This window comes from Equus asinus, chromosome 23 (assembly GCF_041296235.1).
Source record: "Equus asinus isolate D_3611 breed Donkey chromosome 23, EquAss-T2T_v2, whole genome shotgun sequence".
Lineage (NCBI taxonomy): Eukaryota > Metazoa > Chordata > Mammalia > Perissodactyla > Equidae > Equus > Equus asinus.
This window is the reverse complement of record NC_091812.1, coordinates 49,613,028-49,633,905: the sequence shown is the minus strand read 5'-3', so window position 1 is coordinate 49,633,905 and position 20,878 is coordinate 49,613,028. Positions and strand designations below refer to the sequence as shown.

The following is a 20,878-nucleotide window of genomic DNA, read 5'->3' as shown; positions in this document are numbered from 1 at the left end:
TAAGAATTTACATAGAAAAGTCTAATATTAATTGGATAAAATAAGAAAGATGCATGTAGATCTTTAATAGATTCAAATCTAACCAGTTTTTCTCAAATAAGCATAAAAACATCAACCAGAAAATAAGCTACTTCTTAGAAAATCATGGTTAGCAATTTGATATCTGTTACGGGCTAAAATATGTCCCCTCAAAATTCATGTATTGAAGTCCTAACCCCTAGTAACTCAACATGTGACTTATTTGGAGATAGAGGTAATTAGGGGGAATGAGGTCATATGGGCAGGCCTTAACCGATATGACCGGTGTCCTCATAACAAGAGGAGGTTAGACACAGACCACACAGATTGAGGGACAATCACAGATTGTGACGACACAGCAGTAAGGTGGGTATCCACAAGCCAAAGAGAGAGGCCTCAGAGGAAACCAAACCTGTTGATATCTTGATCTTGGACTTCCAGCCTCCAGAACTATGAGAAAATAAATTTCTGTCATATTAAGCTACTCACTCTGTGGTATTTTGGTATGGCAGCCCTAGCAAACTAACACAATATCAAAACAGAAATTTGTAGTAGAAGAGAGTATTATGTACTTAAAAGTACCTGGTCTTCTAGGAAATTTCCATATTAAAACATGAAATAAGACAAAAGTAAAGATTTACCCTTTGGTCCCTATGCAGCCTGGTTAGTGTTACAGGACTCTAGGCTAGATATGGACAACATCACTCCAAACTTACATCAAGTGTGATCTGAACTGCTTTAGGCACTCCCTTAGTCTCAACTCTGTGACCCACACATTCCTCCAAAGCAAGACAGAGATTTATATATGGGTAAAAACTTATACCATGGGACACCACAATGCAAATACTTACAGATATTCATATGGGCCTATTATTACCAAAAATTATGTTAGAGCATTAGCAGCAAGTAAAATCAAATAAGCAAAATATAAATCAATTTAAAACTAGCAACAATTTAAAATTTTTTTGAAGTCAGATTAGACATTACTGGATCCAACATTCTATTTTATCTTGGTGAAAACTAAAGTGGTGTTAGGATTGTGAAGACTTAAAGAAGAATCACAAAAGTGTGGATAAAAGTCCCTGTAGTAGACGGGGTCAAAGACTATCTCAATGATTGCATCCTTTGTGTAGAAATCTAAACACAAAATCTTCAACTTATGAACGATACGAGAACAAAATATTCATTTTATTCCACTTTTTCAGAGACAGAAACACATTTTAAGAGAATACACATGCCCCCAAAGTTGCACAACTATTTTTTCTCACATTTCTATTACACAAGGTATTTAAACTTATAAAATGTAGTAGTTGAGGCAAGTTCTGCACATAAAAACTGTCTGATGAAGACGGTATTTAAGAAGTATCTAAATTAATGCCAGTGGATAAAGCAAAATATTTTCAAGCAATGATTCACTAATTTACTTTAAACTTTATCCTAGTTTATCCTATTAGTAATCTTTCATTTAAAAATATTATTATTGGCGAGTGCACATATAATATTGTGAATTGAAAACAACTGAGTGTATTTGCCAATTCAATAGTCGAATATCCTCTTAACAGTCAATTATTCCATTCCTGAAGTATTCTGTGCATTTCCAACCAGAATTTTCTTCCTAGTGACTCTCACCATAGATATGGTCCCATATACACTGTCCTTTTAGCTTCAAGCTAGCAATCCCCACCAAAGAAAATAATTAAGTATAGGAGGGATAAATGCTTTTTTTTTACCTAGCATAAAAATGAACCTTCCGATTAAAACTCACAAATCCTATTTCTTACAAGATAATTCTATTTAAACTAAGATCACCCTTACTTTTAAGTTGTTGACAGCTTCACCTGAACTTAGATACAATTCTTTACAAACAAAAGAAATCTTGCTTTTTATTCTTACTCTCAGTTTTAACTTTCTGAAATCTATTGAACCAACTCACCTTTGTGTTTCTTCTCCCTCCCCCAACTTCCCTCCTCCCTCCCCATCTTCAACCAACAACCACCAAATTAAAATAACAGCAAGTGTGCAGAGGGAAGCAATTCTATTTATGTTGATACATTACATGTTTGAAAGGAATCTGTTCAGTGGAGGGAGGAATGGGGGGCAGACAGGACTTGAATAGTGGAATAGAATGACAACGGCCAGTTTCCATCATCTCCTAAATTAGGATATATGGTGTCTTGTCAATTTTTCAGAGAACAGTATTATAAGTTACTAGATAAGAATCTACCAGGCTAAAACAGAACGATGAGGTCAAATGTAGTATTAATAACTTTGGATTATTTATACTATAATTTACCTTTGTTATAGAATTAAATTAGAATTCATACAAACTTGTCTTTAAGGATTCATTGACTTAAATGTGTTTTCATCTTTAATAAAATTTATAATCACCTTTAGTTTACACTGCAATTGCTTCATTTCCAAGTCCATGCTCCTTGAAGTACCAAGTGATGTAACTTGCATCTGTGGAACTGTTACCTGGGAAACTTCTTCTGTCAAACTTGTGATTTCAGATGAGGACTCTAATTTCTTCAGTAAATCTTCTTTTTCTTTCCGAAGCGCAGCCAAATCCAAATTTAGTTTCTTTTTTTTTTAAAGAAAATAAACACAAATATATTATAAAAGTAATTGCATTTAATCTAATAATTATCAGCATTCAAAATTCTACAGGTAGGAAAATACTAAAGAAAAGAAATTAATTATAAAACTAGTTACTGTAAAAACTTCACAAAAATTATTATTTCTACCAGTTTTTGCTTAAGGTTTTGGGACTTGTAGAGGTTAAAACAAAAGAGACCAGCTGAAATTGCTATCTTTTCGTTGTCTGGTCTTTACTCATGATGTGCTATTTCTTTGCCTTCGCATATACATGGGTGAGCCAGTGATTCACATATTTGATAACCTTGACTTCAGGGCTGATGTACTTAACTGGTAAAAGCTAAGCTGGAGCAGGATGGGATAACAGATGTTAGTTGTTTATTCCACTGGGTAGGTCTTACCACCCTATATAGCAGCCAAAATGCTTCTCATTTAGCAACATAAATGTTAAGTCCAATTAGTAGAAGAGGCTTATTAGAGATTTAGTTCAAATAAATAGCGTACAAACAAATTTGCTCAGTCTTCTGCACGTGATTGATAGTTGACAAGTCCTCTTTGTAACGTTGAGGTAGATTGCACTAAACCTTTTACATTTGAATTTTCAATAACACAAACATTTTACTAAATGGCATACTGGTAATATTTTTATGAAATAGTTAATGTTAGCCCTTCTCACTCACCAATCTGCAGTCAGCAGAATGCCACCAGGCTGTAATGATACAACAACTTAGAAGTCCTTAAGAGGATAACTGCACTACTATTTTATTATTCCAAAGAAGCTTATACTGTGGTAGTTTAACATAAGGAACAATTAGACAAAATGGTAGTGAAATCTCTCAGAGGGGTAAAATAATCTTTCTTTGTTAAGAACTCTAATTAAAACAGCAAAAGATGTAGCTAACATGTACAGCGATATAAATATGAGACATAGTAAGTTAAGCATTAACACTATATTTAAACACAACTCCTGGAATTTATATCAATAAATCTTTGTTACATATGTATTTGTGTATACTTGTGTATACTGTTAAATATGAATATTTTAGATCACAGATTCAAAACTAGGGCTTGACATATTTGAGATTAAACTATGTTTTCGTCAAATAAAAAAGTATGTTTTGGTGAAAAAACTTATTCCTTTGGCTATATTTTAACTTACGATCTAAAAGCATGGTTCTATACATTTTCAGGAAATATTCATTCATGAATTGTCCCAAAGGTACTTAATAATTAGTATCTAAAAGCAAACTCACAGTTTCCCCAAACCTGAAAATCTTCCTGGTTATCATCCAGGCTTGAATCTATCTCCCTCTTTGTTTATGAATTCTCTATGTCCCATCAATTGTCAGGTTCTGTAAATTAGGTAACACGTTTCTCATATCCATTCCCTTCTGCCGCCTTCCTAATGAAGACTCATTATCCCACTAAGACTTCGGCAGTAACCCTTCCCCTCCCCACAACCTTTCCCTGCCTTCAAATAATCTTTTATACAACTTCCTAAAACAACACTGACCTATCACTCCCTTATTCAAACCGTTCTGGGGTTCCTCAGCCCAACAAAATAAAGCTCAGGTGTTTGTGGTCAGAATAAGGCTCTCTAAGATTTAGCTTCTATTTGTGTTTCAGTCGGACATCACTTGAAGTCAAACTTGCCTGCCCTTCCCCAAACCTGTCTTCCATCTCTACACTGATGCATCTAGACATGGTGTTTCCTTCTGCTGAAATTTCTCATGCTTAAAGAGCAACTTAGCATTTTCTCCTTAAGAAGCCATCTCTGTTCTTTCTTCTCTTTTTCTTCAACAAAGTAGCTTCTCCATTCTCTTAGCTTCCAGAGCACTGTGCCTGTTTCTCAACCACGAACCCTAGTAAATCCCGAGAGAGACTCTGCCTTTGTTTACTTATATATTCTCCACAATATCTAAAAACAAAGCCTTCTGTATAGTGAGAACCAAAAGAAAGGTTTCAAAACTTCAAGACTCCCTATTTGTAGCAAGGATGGTGCTATAAAGACACATTGATTTCAGCCTGTGTTTATAAACTTTCTATTGGATTATCGCCATATAAATTAAAAAACACTTTTATTAGCAATGTAATAATATTAGCTTTTACTGAAGTAGTGGGCACTGGAGTATTTATCAATCTTGAAGTTAACATTGTATCTAAATTAGACTTTTTGAGATTTTGATTTGGTAAGACATAGCTCATGGCTACAAGTCTAGATGGAATCTTAGGAAACAAAAAAGAAAAAACTTCGAGGAGGCTCTTTTCTTCCTATGAACAGCTCCAGTGGCTTCCCTCATTTGTTAAACTTGTACGCCATTAGATTTCTGTCTATCCCTTCCCAGTGGCAGAACTTGACACTATAATATATTCTTCATTGAGGAAAGACCAAGCCAATAAACATATTTCTCTAAAAAACAAGTATATGTAGATTTTAATTTCAATTTAACAATATAAAATGTATTAAATGAAGAAACACTGAAATTATGGAGACAGTAAACCAAATGACTTGTAATTTATTAAAATACAAATCATGTTTTGATTTAAAAATATTTAAAATGTACAATCTTTAAATCATATTTCTAATATCAGTTATATATGTGTAGAAATGCTACCAGAGCACCTGTCAAAATAGAAGAAATAGGCAAATCATATATTCCATCAGTTTGGAATACTTTGATTATCCCTTAGAATTTTGGACAAATAATTACAGCTCTATTACTAACTTCTCTCAGTTTAAACAATCTATTTCTTATTTGAGAAATACTATAGATAAGACAAGAAGCATAAATAACTTTCTTTTGTTTACATTTGGTGTGGCATATGAGGTCACTTCTGTGGTGACCTTGATAGAAAGAGATTGTGCTATAAAATCTACCAATAAAGATTACTCTTAAAATTGTTATTTTTCTTTTTTATCAGAAGGATGATTTCTATTTCTATATTATTACCTTTCCATCTCTAATCAAAGATTTAAAAATAGTAAGTCATATTATATTAAAACCACAAATAATAATAAAACAAATAGAAGAGTCATAATTTCTGGATTCTAGTTTTGGATCTACTGCTTACCAGCTGAATGATGCTGAGCAAGCCCTTGACTTTGTTTCCTCATTTAAAAACAGAGATGATGCTTGCCTACCTAGCAAAGGTAATTTTGAGTGCAGATTTAAAAACAAATTCTATGATAGTACTTGGTAAGTTTTAAATTTACAGCATTATTGTTAGCATCATTGTCTTGTGGTAAATGCTACCATATAGAGTCTGAGAAGTGTCTTAAAGGGCTGAGGACCTGGATTAACAAAAACTTTGGTACACACACACACATACACATATAATAATCCTATAATTTCTCTCATGATAGAAACCTTATTTTACCTTAAGTGAGAGTATTTGTTTGATCTCAATTTAGGATTCTCTATTACGCTACAAGCTTATTGAAGGCAGATGTGTTACTCTGACTCTTTACATCTCCAGCAGTGCGATCCCCCCACAATCTTTTAAAAGTCTATTTCAATTTAAAAGTTGACTTCAATGAGAATAAATACTGAGATTTGTATTGATTGATGTGTAGTCAATTATTCTAACCAAAGGTTATAAAATAGAACTTAACACTATAAAAGTTTAATATTTCACTAGCTATTAATTATTTATTTAAATATATAGCCTTGAGGAGAGAGAACATATAAGTCTCTGAAAAGAAAAGAAACCTCTAAGCAACTGTAAGAAGAAACAAGAATATATTGGAGAATTCATTCTTCAATAATGAGCACTGTGGTAGGCAGAATTGTCAGATGATGCCCAATGACCTATGCCCTTGTATAATACTCTCCTCTGGTAGGTGAGTGGGATCATGAATATAATGGGCTATCACTCCCATGATTACATTATTCACATTATGTTATATGCAAAAGGGATTCTGTAGATGTAAATTATGGTCCAAAATCACATGACTTTGAATTAATCAAAAGCATGATTGTCCTGGTTGATCCTGACCTAATCAGGTGAGCCCTTTAAAACAAGGCCAGGGCCCCTTCTGAGGTCAAAGAGATTCTCCTGCTGGCATTGAAGAAGTAAGTTGCCATGTTATGAGAGTACTATGGAGGGAGCTATAAGGTAAGGACCTAAGGAAGGCCTCAAGTGCTGAGAATGGTCCTTGACCAGCAGCGGGCCAAAAAACAGGGACCTCAGTCCTACAACCAAAGGAACTGAATTTTTCCAACAAACACATGAACTTGGAAGGAAAGCCTGAGCTCCAGAAAGGAAGGCAGCCTGGCTGACACACTAATTGCAGCCTTGTGATACTCTGAGCAGGGGGCCCCACTAAGATGTGCCAGACTCCTGACCCACGGAAACTGTGAAGTGATATGTGTATATGCTGTTTCTAAGCTGGTCGATTTGTGGTAATTTGTTATGTAGCATGGAAAACTAATATGAGTCCCAATTTTTAAAAACTCGTCCCCTTTCTTAAAACTATCCCTTGTTCCCTATTGCCACCGTGCCCCATCTTAAGCAAGTATCCCAAACCCCATAGTGTATAGTCTATATAATATCTTCATTCTGGTTTAACTTTCTTTTCCTTATCCATAGTTTTGTGTTAATTTTATTTCTTCAATTGCTTAAAAAGTATTGTTACACAAGTGACGTCAGCATCATGATGGAGTGAGCTGTTCTTTCAGACTCTCCTCCCTAAGATACAATGAAAAGGACATTCACAAATGAATAGAGGACACTCACACAACACAAAAGACATCTGAGAGATCCACACAGCCATACGCCTGAAGGTGGAGGCTCTGGATCACCCAGGAGGAAATGGAAGGAGGTAAGGGGATTTCCTCTCCCTCCCCCTATGGCAGCGACCCAGGGCATGGGACTATGTGCAGCTCTGAGAATTGAGGCAGGAGGGCTGGCTCCCAGTAGAACACATTCACTCTCCAAGTTCCCTCACAGCCCATGGGAAAGTTCCATGCAGAGGTGGCTAAGCTATGGTGGGGGTGTCTTCATCAAGCCAGCACGCCAGGAGGGCAGATAGTGAGGGCAGAGTGAGAATGCCCCCGGGATTGTGCACATGAAAGAAAGCACTCCTGCCTCCGCCCAGCACTCAAGCTCAGCTGGTCAGCCAGAGCACCTATGCATATATTCGAAAAGCAGCAGCTATGAGTGAGCAAACTGGAAATTACAGACAGGACCTGTCAGCTTAGATTCTAAGGACAGGCATAGATGCCAGCGAGTGCAGTGGGCTCAGAATACACAGCTCTTGATCAACCTCCACAAGTGGCTGTAGGTGGAAGCTGCAACCAGAAACTACCACTATGCAATGGCACAAGTCCATGCCATCAAATAGTATGAAGAAATATATTAATACTCCAGATGAGAAGGAAAATGACAAGCACCCAGAAACCAACCCAGAAGGCACAGAACTTTACAATATAAATGACAGAGAATTCAAAATAGCTATCATAAAAAACCTCAAGAACTTACAAGAAAACACAGATAGACAGTTGAATGAAACGAAGAATAAAATTAATGAACAGAGGGAATTGTTCACAAAAGAGACTGAAACTATAAAGAAAAACCAATCAGATATGTTGGAGACAAAAAACACAATGAATGAGATAAAGAAAAATCTGGACTACCTGAATAACAGAGCTGATGTTATGGAGGATAGAATTAGCAGTCTAGAGGACATAAATATAGAAATACTTCAGACGAAGGAGGAACGAGAACTAAGACTAAAAAGAAATGAAGAAATTCTCCAAGAAATATCCAACTCAATTAGGAAATGTAACATAAGGATAATAGGTATTCCAGAGGGAGAAGAAAGGGAGAATGGAGCAGAAAGCTTGTTTAAAGAAATAATAGCTGAGAACTTCCCAAACATGGAGAAGGAGCTAGAAATACAAGTAAAAGAAGCTAATATAACTCCTAATTATATCAATGTAAAAAGACCTTCTCCAAGGTATAGAGTAGTAAAACCGGCAAAAGTCAAAAAGAAAGAAAAATTATTAAGGGCAGCAAGGCAGAAGAAAATAACTTACAAGGAACCCCTATCAGGCCTTCAGCAGATTTCTCAGCAGAAACTTTACAGGCTGGGAGAGAGTGGAACAATATATTCAAAATTCTGAAAGACAAAAATTTTCAGCCAAGAATACTCTATCCAGTGAAAATATCCTTCGGATATGATGGAGAAATAAAAACTTTCCCAGATAAACAAAAGCTGCAGGAGTTCATCACCACAAGACACAAGACCCCCCAGCCCACAAGAATTGATCAGGATGGCGCTCACACGTGAAAAAAAAAAGAAAGGGTTTACAAAGCCTCGAGCAAGGAGACAAATAGGCAGACAAAATCAGAAAATTGCAGCTCTCTATGGGAACAGGTTAGCAAAAAATTATAACATTAAAGATAAAGAGAAGGAAAACATCAAAAATAAATACAATCGCATCATGTTAAACATAAACTCACAACACAAGATGGAATAAGTTGTGAGAACTACAACTTAGAAGAGGAAGAGGAAAGGGATGGAGTTGGATTAGACTAAGGAAATAAGAGGCTATCAGAAAACGGACTATATCATTTACAAGATTTTTAATACAAACCTCATGGTAACCACTAAAAAAATAATCAGAAAAGAGACACAAATGATAAATAAAGAGAAAACAGAACTGAATTGGTCGTCTGAAATACAGAGGACGAGAAACAAGGGAAATACAGGACAACCAGAAAACAAGTGATAAAATGGCAGCATTAAGCCCTCGTATATCAATAGTCACTCTAAATGTAAATGGATTGAATTCTCCAATCAAAAGACACAGAGTAGTGGGATGGATTAAAAAACAGGACCCAACAACATGCTGCCTCCAGGAAACACATCTCAGCTCAAAAGACAAAAACAGGCTCAGAGTGAAGGGATGGAAGACAAAACTCCAAGCTAATAGCAAACAAGAAAGCAGGTGTCGTCATACTTATATCAGACAAAGTAGACTTCAAGATAAAACAGGCAATGAGAGACAGAGGGGCAGCATATAATGATAAAAGGGACACTCCGACAAGAAGATATAACACTTATAAATACACATGCACCCAACACAGGAACACCAAAGTACATAAAGCAACTACTAACAAAACTAAAAGGAGATATTAACAACAACACAATAATAGTAGGGGACCTTAACAGCCCACTTACATCAATGGATAGATCATCCAGACAGAAAGTTGACAAAGAAATAGTGGATATAAATGAAAAACTAGAACAGACGGACTTAACAGATATATATGGCACACTCCATCCCAAAACAGCAGAATACGCATTCTTCTCAAGTGCACATGGAACATTCTCAAGGATAGACTGTATGAGGGAAACAAGGCAAGCCTCAATAGATTTAAGAAGGTTGAAATCATATCAAGCATCTTTTCCGACCATAATGCTATGAAACTATAAATTACAAGAAAAAAGCTGGGAAAGTGACAAATACGTGGAGACGAAACAACATGCTACCAGAGAACCAATGGGTCATTGAAGAAATTAAAGGAGAAATCAAAAAATATCTGTAGACAAATAAAAATGAAAATACACAATACCAAATCATATGGGATGAAGCAAAAATGGTCCTAAGAGGGAAATTTGCAGCAATACAGGCCCACCTTAACAAACAAGAAAAATTTCAAATAAGCAATCTTAAACTACACCCAGCAGAATTAGAAAAAGAAGAACAAACAAAGCCCAAAGTCAGCAGAAGGAGGGAAATAAAAATTAAAGCAGAAATAAAGGAAATTGAAACAAAAAAGATAGTAGAAAGCATCAATGAAACAAGGAGCTGGTTCTTTGAGAGGATAAAAAAAATTGACAAACCTTTAGCCAGAGTCACTAAGAAAAAAATAGAGAAGACTCAAATGAATAAAATGAGAAATGAAAGAGGAGAAATTACAATGGACAGCACAGAAACACAAAGGATTATAAGAGAATAGTATGAAAATCTATATGCCAACAAATTGGATAACTTAGAAGAAATGGATAAATTCTTAGCTTCATACAACATCTCAAAATGGAATCAAGAAGAAATAAAAAATCTGAATAGATCAATCACAAATAAAGAGATTGAAACAGTAATCAAAAACCTCCCCAAAAATAAGAGTCCAGGACCAGATGGCTTCTCTGGAGAATTCTATCAAACATTCAAAGAAGATTTAATACTTAACCTTCTCAAACTATTCCAAACAGCTGAGGAAGATGGAATGCTTCCTAACACATTTTATGAGGCTAACATCACCCTGATCCCAAAGCCAAACAAGGACAACACGAAGAAGGAAAATTACAGGCCAATATCACTGATGAACACAGATGCAAAAATCCTCAACAAAATATTGGCAACTCTAATAAGGCAATACATCAAAAAGATCATACATCATGATCAAGTAGGATTTATACCAAGGACACAGGGATGGTTCAACATCTGCAAATCAATCAATGTGATACACCACATTAACAAAATGAGGAATAAAAACCACATGATCACCTCAATAGATGCAGAGAAAGCATTTGACAAGATTCAACATCCATTTACGATAAAAACTCCCAACAAAATGGGTACAGAAGGAAAGTAACTCAACATCATAAAGGACATATGTGACAAACCCACAGCCAACCTCGTATGCAACAGAGAAAAATTAAAAGCCATCCCTCTGAGAATAGGAACAAGACAAGGGTGTCCACTCTTGCCACTCTTATTCAACATACTACTGGAGGTTTTGGCCAGAGCAATTAGGCAAGAAAAAGAAATAAAAGGAATCCAAATAGGAACCCACAACGAGGAATACACAACTATGTACCGGGGGGCTTTGGGGAGAAAAAGGAAAAAATAAAATCTTTAAAAAAAAAAAAAAAAGGAATCCAAATAGGCAATGAAGAAGTGAAATTCTTGGTGTTAGCAGATGACATGATTTTGTATATAGAAAACCATAAAGAATCAATCAGAAAACCATTAGAAATAATCAACAACTACAGCAAAGTTGCAGGGTACAAAATCAACTTAGAAAAATCACTTGCATTTCTATACTCTAATAATGAACAAACACAAAGAGAAGTCAACACTATAATTCCATTTACAATCACAACAAAAATATCACAAATAAAATACCTAGGAATAAATTTAACCAAGGAAGTGAAAGACCTACACATTAAAAACTAGTCTTTCATAAGGCTTTATTGAAGGAAATTGATGATGACCTAAAGAAATGGAAAGATATTCCATGCACATGGATTGGACAGATCAATATAGTTAAAATGTCCATACTACCTAAAGCAATCTGAAGATTCAATGCAATCTCAATCAGAATACCAATGACATTCCTCATGGAAATAGAACAAAGAATCCTAAAATTCATATGGGGCAACAAAAGACCCTGAATAGCTCAAGTAATTCTGAGAAAAATAACAAAGCTGGAGGCATCACAATCCCTGACTTCAAAATATACTACAAAGCTATAATAATCAAAACAGCATGGTATTGGTACAAAAACAGATACACAGATTAATGGAATAGAATTGAAAGCCCAGAAATAAAGCCAAACATCTACGGACAGCTACTCTTCAAAAAAGGAGCCAAGAACATACAATGGAGAAAGGAAAACTCTCCAATAAATGGTGTTGGGAAAACTGGACAGCCACATGCAAAAGAATGAAAGTAGACCATTATCTTTCACCACACACAAAAATTAACTAAAAATGGATCAAAGACTTGAAGGCAAGACCTGAAACCATAAAACTCCTAGAAGAAAATATAGGCAGTACACTCTTCGACATCAGCTTTAGAAGGATCTTTTAGAATACTATGTCTACTCGGACAAAGGAAACAAAAGGGAAAATAAACAAGTGGGACTTCATGAGACTAAAGAGCTTCTGCAAGGCAAAGGAAATCAGGAACAAAATGAAAAGACAACCCACCAATTGGGAGAAAATATTTGCAAATCATATATCCGACAAGGGGTTAATCTCCAAAATATATAAAGAACTCACACAATTCAACAACAAAAAAACAACTTGATCAAAAAATAGACAGAGGATATGAACAGACATTTTTCCAAAGAAGATATACAGATGGCCAATAGGCACATGAAAAGATGTTCAATATCACTCATCATCAGGGAAATGCAAATAAAAGCTACACTAAGATATCACCTTACACCTGTTAGAATGGCTATAATCACCAAGACAAAAAATTAACAAATGTTGGAGAGGATGTGAAGAAAAGGGAATCAAGGGAATCTTCAACACAGCTGGTGAGAATGCAAACTGGTACAGCCTCTATAGAAAACAGTATGGAGATTCCTCAAAAAATTAAAATTAGAAATACCATATGACCCAGCTATCCCACTACTGGGTATGTACCCAAAGAACTTGAAATCAACAATTCAAAGAGACTTATTCACCACTATGTTCACTGCAGCATTATTCACAATAGCCAAGAAGTGGAAGCAACCCAAGTGCCCATCGATTGATGACTGGATAAAGAAGTATACACACACACACACACACACACACACACACACACACATACACAATGGAATACCACTCTGCCACAAAAAGGACAAAATCGTCCCATTCGCAAGAACATGGATATACCTTGAGGGTATTATGTTGAGTGAATAAGCCAGACAGAGAAATAGAAACACCATATGATTTCACTCATATGTGGAAAATAAACTAACACATGAACAAAGAGAATAGTTTAGAGATTACCAGAGGGGAAAGAGGTTGGGGGCGTGGGCATAAGGGGTAAAGGGACCCATTTCTATGGTAACTGGCAAATAATAATGTACAACTGAAATTTTACAATGTTATAAACTATTAAGACTTCAATAAAAAATATATATAGTTCCATTTTCTAAGCTAAAAACATAAATTACCTCTGCATTTTGTAGTTTAATTGTCAAGCAAAAGGCCTCTGGTCAGAAGCTTCCTTTTGTTGCTCTCAACAGTAACTGCAGAATCCCATGAACAGGTAAATAAGCATCTCGTCATGGACTTTCCCTTGTTCTCTTACATGGGAGTTCGTTCATAAATTTCTTTTATTCTGTGCCCCAACTTTACATTTTCTGGAGGATTTTGATAGGGAATCTCTAGATTCAGAAACTGACTCAATATCTGTTATTCATTCTTTTTGTTTATAATCTCTAACATATATTAAGAATTCACACAATTCAACGAGAACAAAAATACAACTTGATTAAAAAATGGGCAGAGGATGTGAACAGACACTTTTCCAAAGAAGATATACAGATGGCCAATAGCACATGAAAAGATATTCAACATCACCAATCATCAGGGAAATGCAAATAAGTGCTACTGTAGTACCACTGCACCAGCTCTGTTTTCAATGATAAAATAAAAAGTTATAATCCTTGCCTTTAGGTAGCCACTACTCTAGAAATATGTAACAATAAACTACAATAAGTGCTATGAAAATTGGTGGAAGAAATATCAACAATCTAAGATATGCAGATGACACCATCTCACTGGCAGAAAGCAGCAATGACTTGAAACAACTTCTGACAAGAGTGAAAGAAAGTGCAAAAGCAGGACTGCATTTGAAAACCAAGAAGACAAAAATTATGCCTACCAAAGAACTACACAACTTTAACACAGACAATGAAGACACTGAAATTGTTAAAGATTTTGTTTACCTTGGTGCAGTCATCACTTTAAATTGAGACTGCAGCCAAGAAATCAAGAAAGGACTGAGACTCAGAAGGGCAGCAATGGAAGGGTTAGGAAAGATCATCAAGTGTAAGGAGGTATCATTAGAGACTAAGGCCAAGATTATCCACACCCTCATCTTCCCAATTACTGTGGATGCGTGTGAAAGCTGGACAGTGCAGAAGGCTGAAAGGAAAACAAATTGGTTCATTTGAAATATGGTGTTGGAGGAGAGCTCTATGGACACCTGGACTGTCAGAAAGACAAACAAGTGGGTCCTAGAGCAAATTAAGTCTGAACTATTTCTGGAGGCAAAAATGATAACACTGAGGCTGCCCTACTTTGGGCACATCATGAGAAGGTAGGATTCTTTGGAAAAGACAAAAATGCTGGGAAAAGTAGAAGGCAGTAAGAAAAGAGGAAGACCAAATATGAGATGGATTGACTCCATAGAGGAAGCCATTGGCATGAGTCTACAGGAGCTGAGTAGGGCTGCTGAGGACAGGACATTGTGGACATCACTCATTCAGAGGGTTGCCAGGAGTTGGAGTCGAGTCGACAGCACATAACCAACCAAGTGCTATGAAGAAACAAAACAGAACAGAGGGAACTGCTGTTGCCTTCAAAATCTGTCTGTAAATGCTGGTTACAGCCAATTTCCTTCCATGTATTCCTCCTGTCTTGCTTTGTTAAATGTTTCCTAGAAGCTAGAACAGTCAAGGCAATGGCTAGATCTACAACCACCCTGCTTTCCAACTTCTACTCTAGAGACAGTATCTGCCAGAACACTGGTGAGTAAACTGAGTGCAGTCCAGAGGAGATCGAGGACCTCCTTTCCAGGAGGGAGCCTCAGTCAACATTTTAATGTTCAAGAATGAATTATCAGAAAAATAAAACAGGGCCCATGGAAAATATTCTACAGCCCAAGTGAAAAGAAGGGCTTAGAAAAAAAATCAAATCAAATCTAAAAGAATCATTTCCCTAATCACCCCCTAAACAATATATTTTTATATACTCTCTGATATTAATGTCTCCAAAGAATAAAATATTCAACATCTGCCTATTCAATCGACTTTGTGACACATGTAAAGAAAATGCTTTTGAGTATTCACTTAGTTAAGGGGCAGTGCTCCAAGGGAAAGGAATAGGATGTGGTATAGCTCCTCACCTCTAATAAGAGACCAATTCTGACTTAACATCTTATTCTGAACAGTAACCACCCCATAGACTAAAAGACACTGCTTAGTTCTCCCCATATGTTTTCAATACTGGATTAGAAACTTGAAATAATAAACTGTTTAAAAAATTTGGAAAATGCTTTTAGTTGGGATAGTGGGATCTGAAAAGCAGACACATGGAAATTCTAGAAAATCCAGCTAAACATGAGGTTGAATATCAAGGTCACAGAAGCAGAGTTTCTAGAAAGCCTATGGAGGAAATAGATGGTTGCAGAAGGATTCTTTCCAGTGCATGCTGAGACAAAGGTTAGATGTGAAATGTTGGGAAAGGTCAATCAGTAACCAGAGGAAAAAGCAAGGGTTAGCTCCCATTTATAACAATAGCAGAGTCTCTGATTTTTCCTCTTCCTTCTGAAACCCAAAGGCCATCACAGTCAAAGTAGGGAAAAGCAATCATTAAATGAGAATAGTCTGTTTCCAATTACTTCACTAAAACTTTTTATCTTAAATTCTGCATAGAACTGATAGTACTGAATGAAGGTATTTCATGTTGAATACATAAATAAGTTCATTTATATCTCACAATCAGATTATTCTGGTTCACACTTAAGCAGAAGCAGCAATTCTAATATCTTATTATTGTGATCTTAAAAAATTATGAGAGAATTTTGATAGCAGAATTAAAGAAAAAAGACTGGAAATAAAATTCTAGTTGAACAATATCCATGTAAATTCTATAGGCAAGAACCTCCTAGAAAGTCACCATGATCTTAATGATATTTCTCCTTCTTGTGAATAGAGTCAATATTCTTTCATTGGGAATATTATTCTTTTACAAGGAATAAAACTGAAAGAAATAAAATTCTACCTGTTCTCCAATGACTGTCCAAAAGCACAGTCATTTAATTAAAACATTATATGAGTTAAAAAAGAAAATTACCTGGGTTTCTAGATCACTAGCAGAATATTTTCCATACAAGTACTTATCTACAAAGATAAACAGTACAAATTAATAACTCTTTAAAGTGAATAACAAGTGTTTTAAATTTAAAACATGAGTTTTCCTTTGTGATGATACTTGAGAGCTTCAAGAAAAAGAATTAAAAATTAAAAACCACACACACACACACACATACACAAGAACAAAGATCTTAGGCAGAGCTGGAATTATTTATGTAACAAAATTTCTTATGGAAAATACACTGAGTCACTACATCACTCATTTATAAACTATTTTCTGACAAATGCAGTTATTAAAAGCCTACAGTATGTTTCACAAAATGTCAAGCAAATGAAGGTAATATAGAGGACTTTTTACCAATGCTTTTTGCTAGTAGTTAGACTTCAGTAGCCTTTAGAGACCATTAAGTACCCTTTGGCTAATTGGCCAATGGTAGATTAATCCTCTTTTTATTCTAGCAGCACTATTTTAACACCCTTTACACTCTGTCAGTGTAGTGTGTGAATGACAAAATAATATTGTGCATGAATAATAAGCAGAAAAGTTAAATTAACATTTCATGTTTCACATGCCATACCTATCTGTCAGAAGAACTTTCTTTTTAAGTCACTGACATTCACCTATTTTAAACAATCGCATGTTGACATCTTATTGAGGTCAATCTTCCTAATTACTGCTAATTGCCTATCAAGAAAAAAACTCTTTTCATGAAGTGCAGTTGTCTAATACAGATAACCAAGCTCAAGTATGCACATTAGAGACAAAGCATGACACTTAAGCTGCTACTTTGTTATAAGGTCATACTAAATATGGTTTGCAATTAACAAACCAGTTTTTTATGGTACTGAAAATGCCAATCTGTCTTGATGTGTTCAAATTAGGTTCTATCAAAGAAATATGGATATCTGCATAGGGATAAGGGATATGTTACTCTCAGCAACATTTAAAGAAGTAAAATTAATTCAAATGCCCTTACTCTTTGTAATGTAAGTTCTAGGTAATGCTCAATTAAATAATTACTTTGTAAATATGTTTGAATATGACTTCTCAAAGTGAAAATAAACACTATTATTTCAAATTGTTTAAAACAGTTCAGTAGTACTTTTAATTCTCAAAACAGCCCCAAATACTGAAAACATTTGACAAGTATCTTTTAATTTGTATTAATAGTCTTGGCATTATAGGCATTTATAATAAATATTAATCTCTGTGATACTAGCAATATAGTGTTTCAAAATGATCTGAAAACCTAAACTAGTGAATTTTAAGTGGACTGAAGTTATACCATATCACTGAAACTTCTGTCTCAACAACTATGGAAAAAGAATGGTAAAAATGGATTACATGTGAAATTTGCAAAATTAACTAATACAACTGACTTTCAAGTATTCATGGAAAAGCAATCAATATTTGGTTTACTCACAGCAAGAAGAGCTCAACTGTAGCTTTGTTATTATTTCAAATCCTCTATTCTAGTTACTAAAGTAAAATAAAAGCCCCTTTGAAACTCACATACCAAATACTAAATAGAGAGACAGATATTTGGAAGCAAAACTATTTCCAGAATAATTCCTCATCGTCCTACCATAAGAATTTCTCAATGTTCATATGGTAATATTATAAGTTCAGTTTCAGCCTCTGTAGATATCTGATCTACACATGGCATGTTTAATAATGACCATCAAGTTGCAATGCATTCCCATTCTGATTCCCTTCTCCAAAAGCAATGAGAGAGGATGGCAGTGCCATCTAATGTCCCAAAGGGGAAACTAAGCAATGTCTTTCTAAACCCCTCTTCTTCACCCTCCTTCCTCTACTTTCTATTGCTTAAACCCAGCAAATTAAACATAGAAATAGCTATTCCTCACATGTACTTTATACACATATCCTCTTTAATTCTATTCTTCCTCCACCCCTTTTGTCAATATTTTTTTGTTACTTAAGTTGTGTGGCAGCAGGAGGAAAAGAATCTATCCCAAATAAACTACTTCAACAATAAAGAAAAAAGAAAAAAAGAAACATGCCAAATCACCAAAAGTAACAGTTGGTGTTTCAGGGTGATATTAACACTGTATCTGTTTCTAAGTAAAGAACTGTCATAAAATTTCAAGTAAAGTTATAGACAGTGATTGCGTTATCAGGAACAGAGGTTATCAAAGTCTAGAATATCTATAGAAGTCTGATGAAGACTGCCTCATTCTCCTCTAATTAAACTTTGTTTTCCTAAGCAACAGATTTCAATAGTTTTATTTGATTATTTTCCCACTCTGGTGGGGGTGATATTACTTCCTATTGCACTGTATTTTATTGCACAAAAAGGCCTTTGTGGACTGGCCTGAGGAAACTAATGTTCACATATAATATTGTTATTAAATGGAAGGGAGTCTAGACAATCTCTTAATATTTAATTCTTATATAGATTTCAAAAGAAAGCCATCAATATTCCTTAAAATAATTTTTGACTTCTAAAAATTTATAATAGACCATAATGTATTTCTATAATTCATATTTTTATAAGATAAAGCATCTTCAATTAATAAGCCTATAAAAAGCATGTATAAACATTAAATTTATTTAAATTATACTGGAATCAATTCATAGGAATAGTGCATTATCACACTAAATGAAATATTACCAACTTTTTTGGGTAATAAACCCAAAGTCTCAAGATTGTCATTTCTAGCTCCAACTTTATATATTCAATCTAGTAAAATGATATATATTTCTTAAGTATACACTGAATATGAATAGCATCTTAATACTTAGAAATTAAAATATTTTACTGATAGGGTCAATAGTTAACCACATGCCTTTCCTGTACTACTACATCTAAGCTCTGCAAACACATTGCTTAGATGAAAGCCAGTCAGGGAATTTCAAAAACCCTACAACTCATTACAAATTTAACAGCAGCAATACTAAGTATTCATATGATTTTGATTATATTTATAAATATACCCTACTAAAATTCTCAAGGGAAATGACTTACTAATGTTTTTCTCTATTCCCTGTATAAGTTTCGTAAGATTAAAGAGGGTAAAGAAATCGTCATTTCTTTAAAAGAACAGATTTTTCAGTCTTTGGATCTGATAAAATAAAAGATTACTGATACTATTTAAAACAGGATTTTTTTTCATTAAAAACTAATGTATGTGAAAACTAAAATAAAAGATTACTGATACTATTTAAAACAGGATTTTTTTTCATTAAAAACTAATGTATGTGAAAACTACTTAAAAATCACTTCATGGCATACAGTATAAATTTCTTTTAAAGGAGAAAAAAGGATTTACAAAGCTTAGACTTAGACTATATTATTCAAAATATTTCTCATAGGTTTCATTGAAAAGCTCTTTTTTAACACAAAAATTTCATATAGAAACTTCTACCATCCTTCACTTTAGTTTCTATTTAGAATTATCTTCTGTTTACCATATTCTTTCAAGTAGCACGGCTGGACCTAAGAGAGTAGTCACTCAGTAAATCATCTCCCAGTCAGTTGTGCTACGTGAAGTTTTATGAAATAGATCTTTAGGAAGAGGGTAGTCTGGAGTTCTTTTTACTTTAATTGAGCTGGCTTCTCTGCTTTTCTCCTATATCAGTGGTTCTCAAAGAGTACATACTACCTAGATGTGTATTTTGGAAAGGGACTTTTAAGCACCCCAGTGATTGGAACGGAAATGGGTGGGAGCCAAGAACACTAGAGGTACTGCAATGTACAGATCAGCTGAACAGAAACTGCCCGGTATCCTGCTTGACTTTCAAACTTCCTGTCAATTATTCATGAAGATGAAGAATACAAATATAATGAAATGAACCTAAATCCTAACTAAAAATTACATATAAACAAAGTATTTTTTCCCTATGGCCCCAGAAATTTATAAACCATGTAAATCAAGGGAAAATTGAAAGATGAGAAAGAGAACTCTCTTTCTTCTCTGGGGTTTAAGCTACAAGGAGGTTACCACATCTCCAATATCCATGGCCACATGGAGAAAGCTGGTTTGAGAGGAAGAGACATGAGACAAGGGGAAACACTGAAGATATTAGCGTCTGGTTCCAGTTATCACTACTCTTCCCAAGTCTATGCTCTTCAGTTCACCCTTTGATTTGGGGAGGTTTTTTTTCTTATATTAGTTTGAGTTCAGTTTGTCTTACTTGCTACCAAGAAAGTCCTTGCTAATAAAGCCTTCTAAGAAAAGTCCAACAACCTCTTCTCAGCCGTCCTGTTTTAAATTCTTCTACGGCATCTGACAGTGTTGACCAACTCTTCTCTTTCTTGTTAAAAACTCCCCCTCCTTGTTTCTGCAACATAGCACTCTCCTATCCTCTCCTCTTGCTCCTCTCCTGCCCATACATCAGATACTCCCCCAAACTGAGTATCTTGCTGCAGAGATTTGTTCCACCTCCAGCAGTCTTCCTCTAGGATAA

The 20,878-nt window shown here is 35.0% G+C and overlaps 1 protein-coding gene across 13 annotated transcripts in view; it reads right to left on the bottom strand.

Annotated features, from left to right (window-relative positions):
• CNTLN (centlein) overlaps positions 1-20,878 on the bottom strand; it is a 332,812-nt gene that overhangs the window by 68,961 nt on the left and 242,973 nt on the right. For all 13 annotated transcript variants that reach the window (XR_011497243.1, XM_070495470.1, XM_070495472.1 and 10 more), the window contains one exon: positions 2,407-2,598. Coding sequence is in view for 12 of the 13 variants with exons in the window: in XM_070495470.1 (XP_070351571.1) it covers positions 2,407-2,598 (192 nt within the window). In the remaining variant the exon portion in view is untranslated. The remainder of the gene's footprint in view (positions 1-2,406; positions 2,599-20,878) is intronic.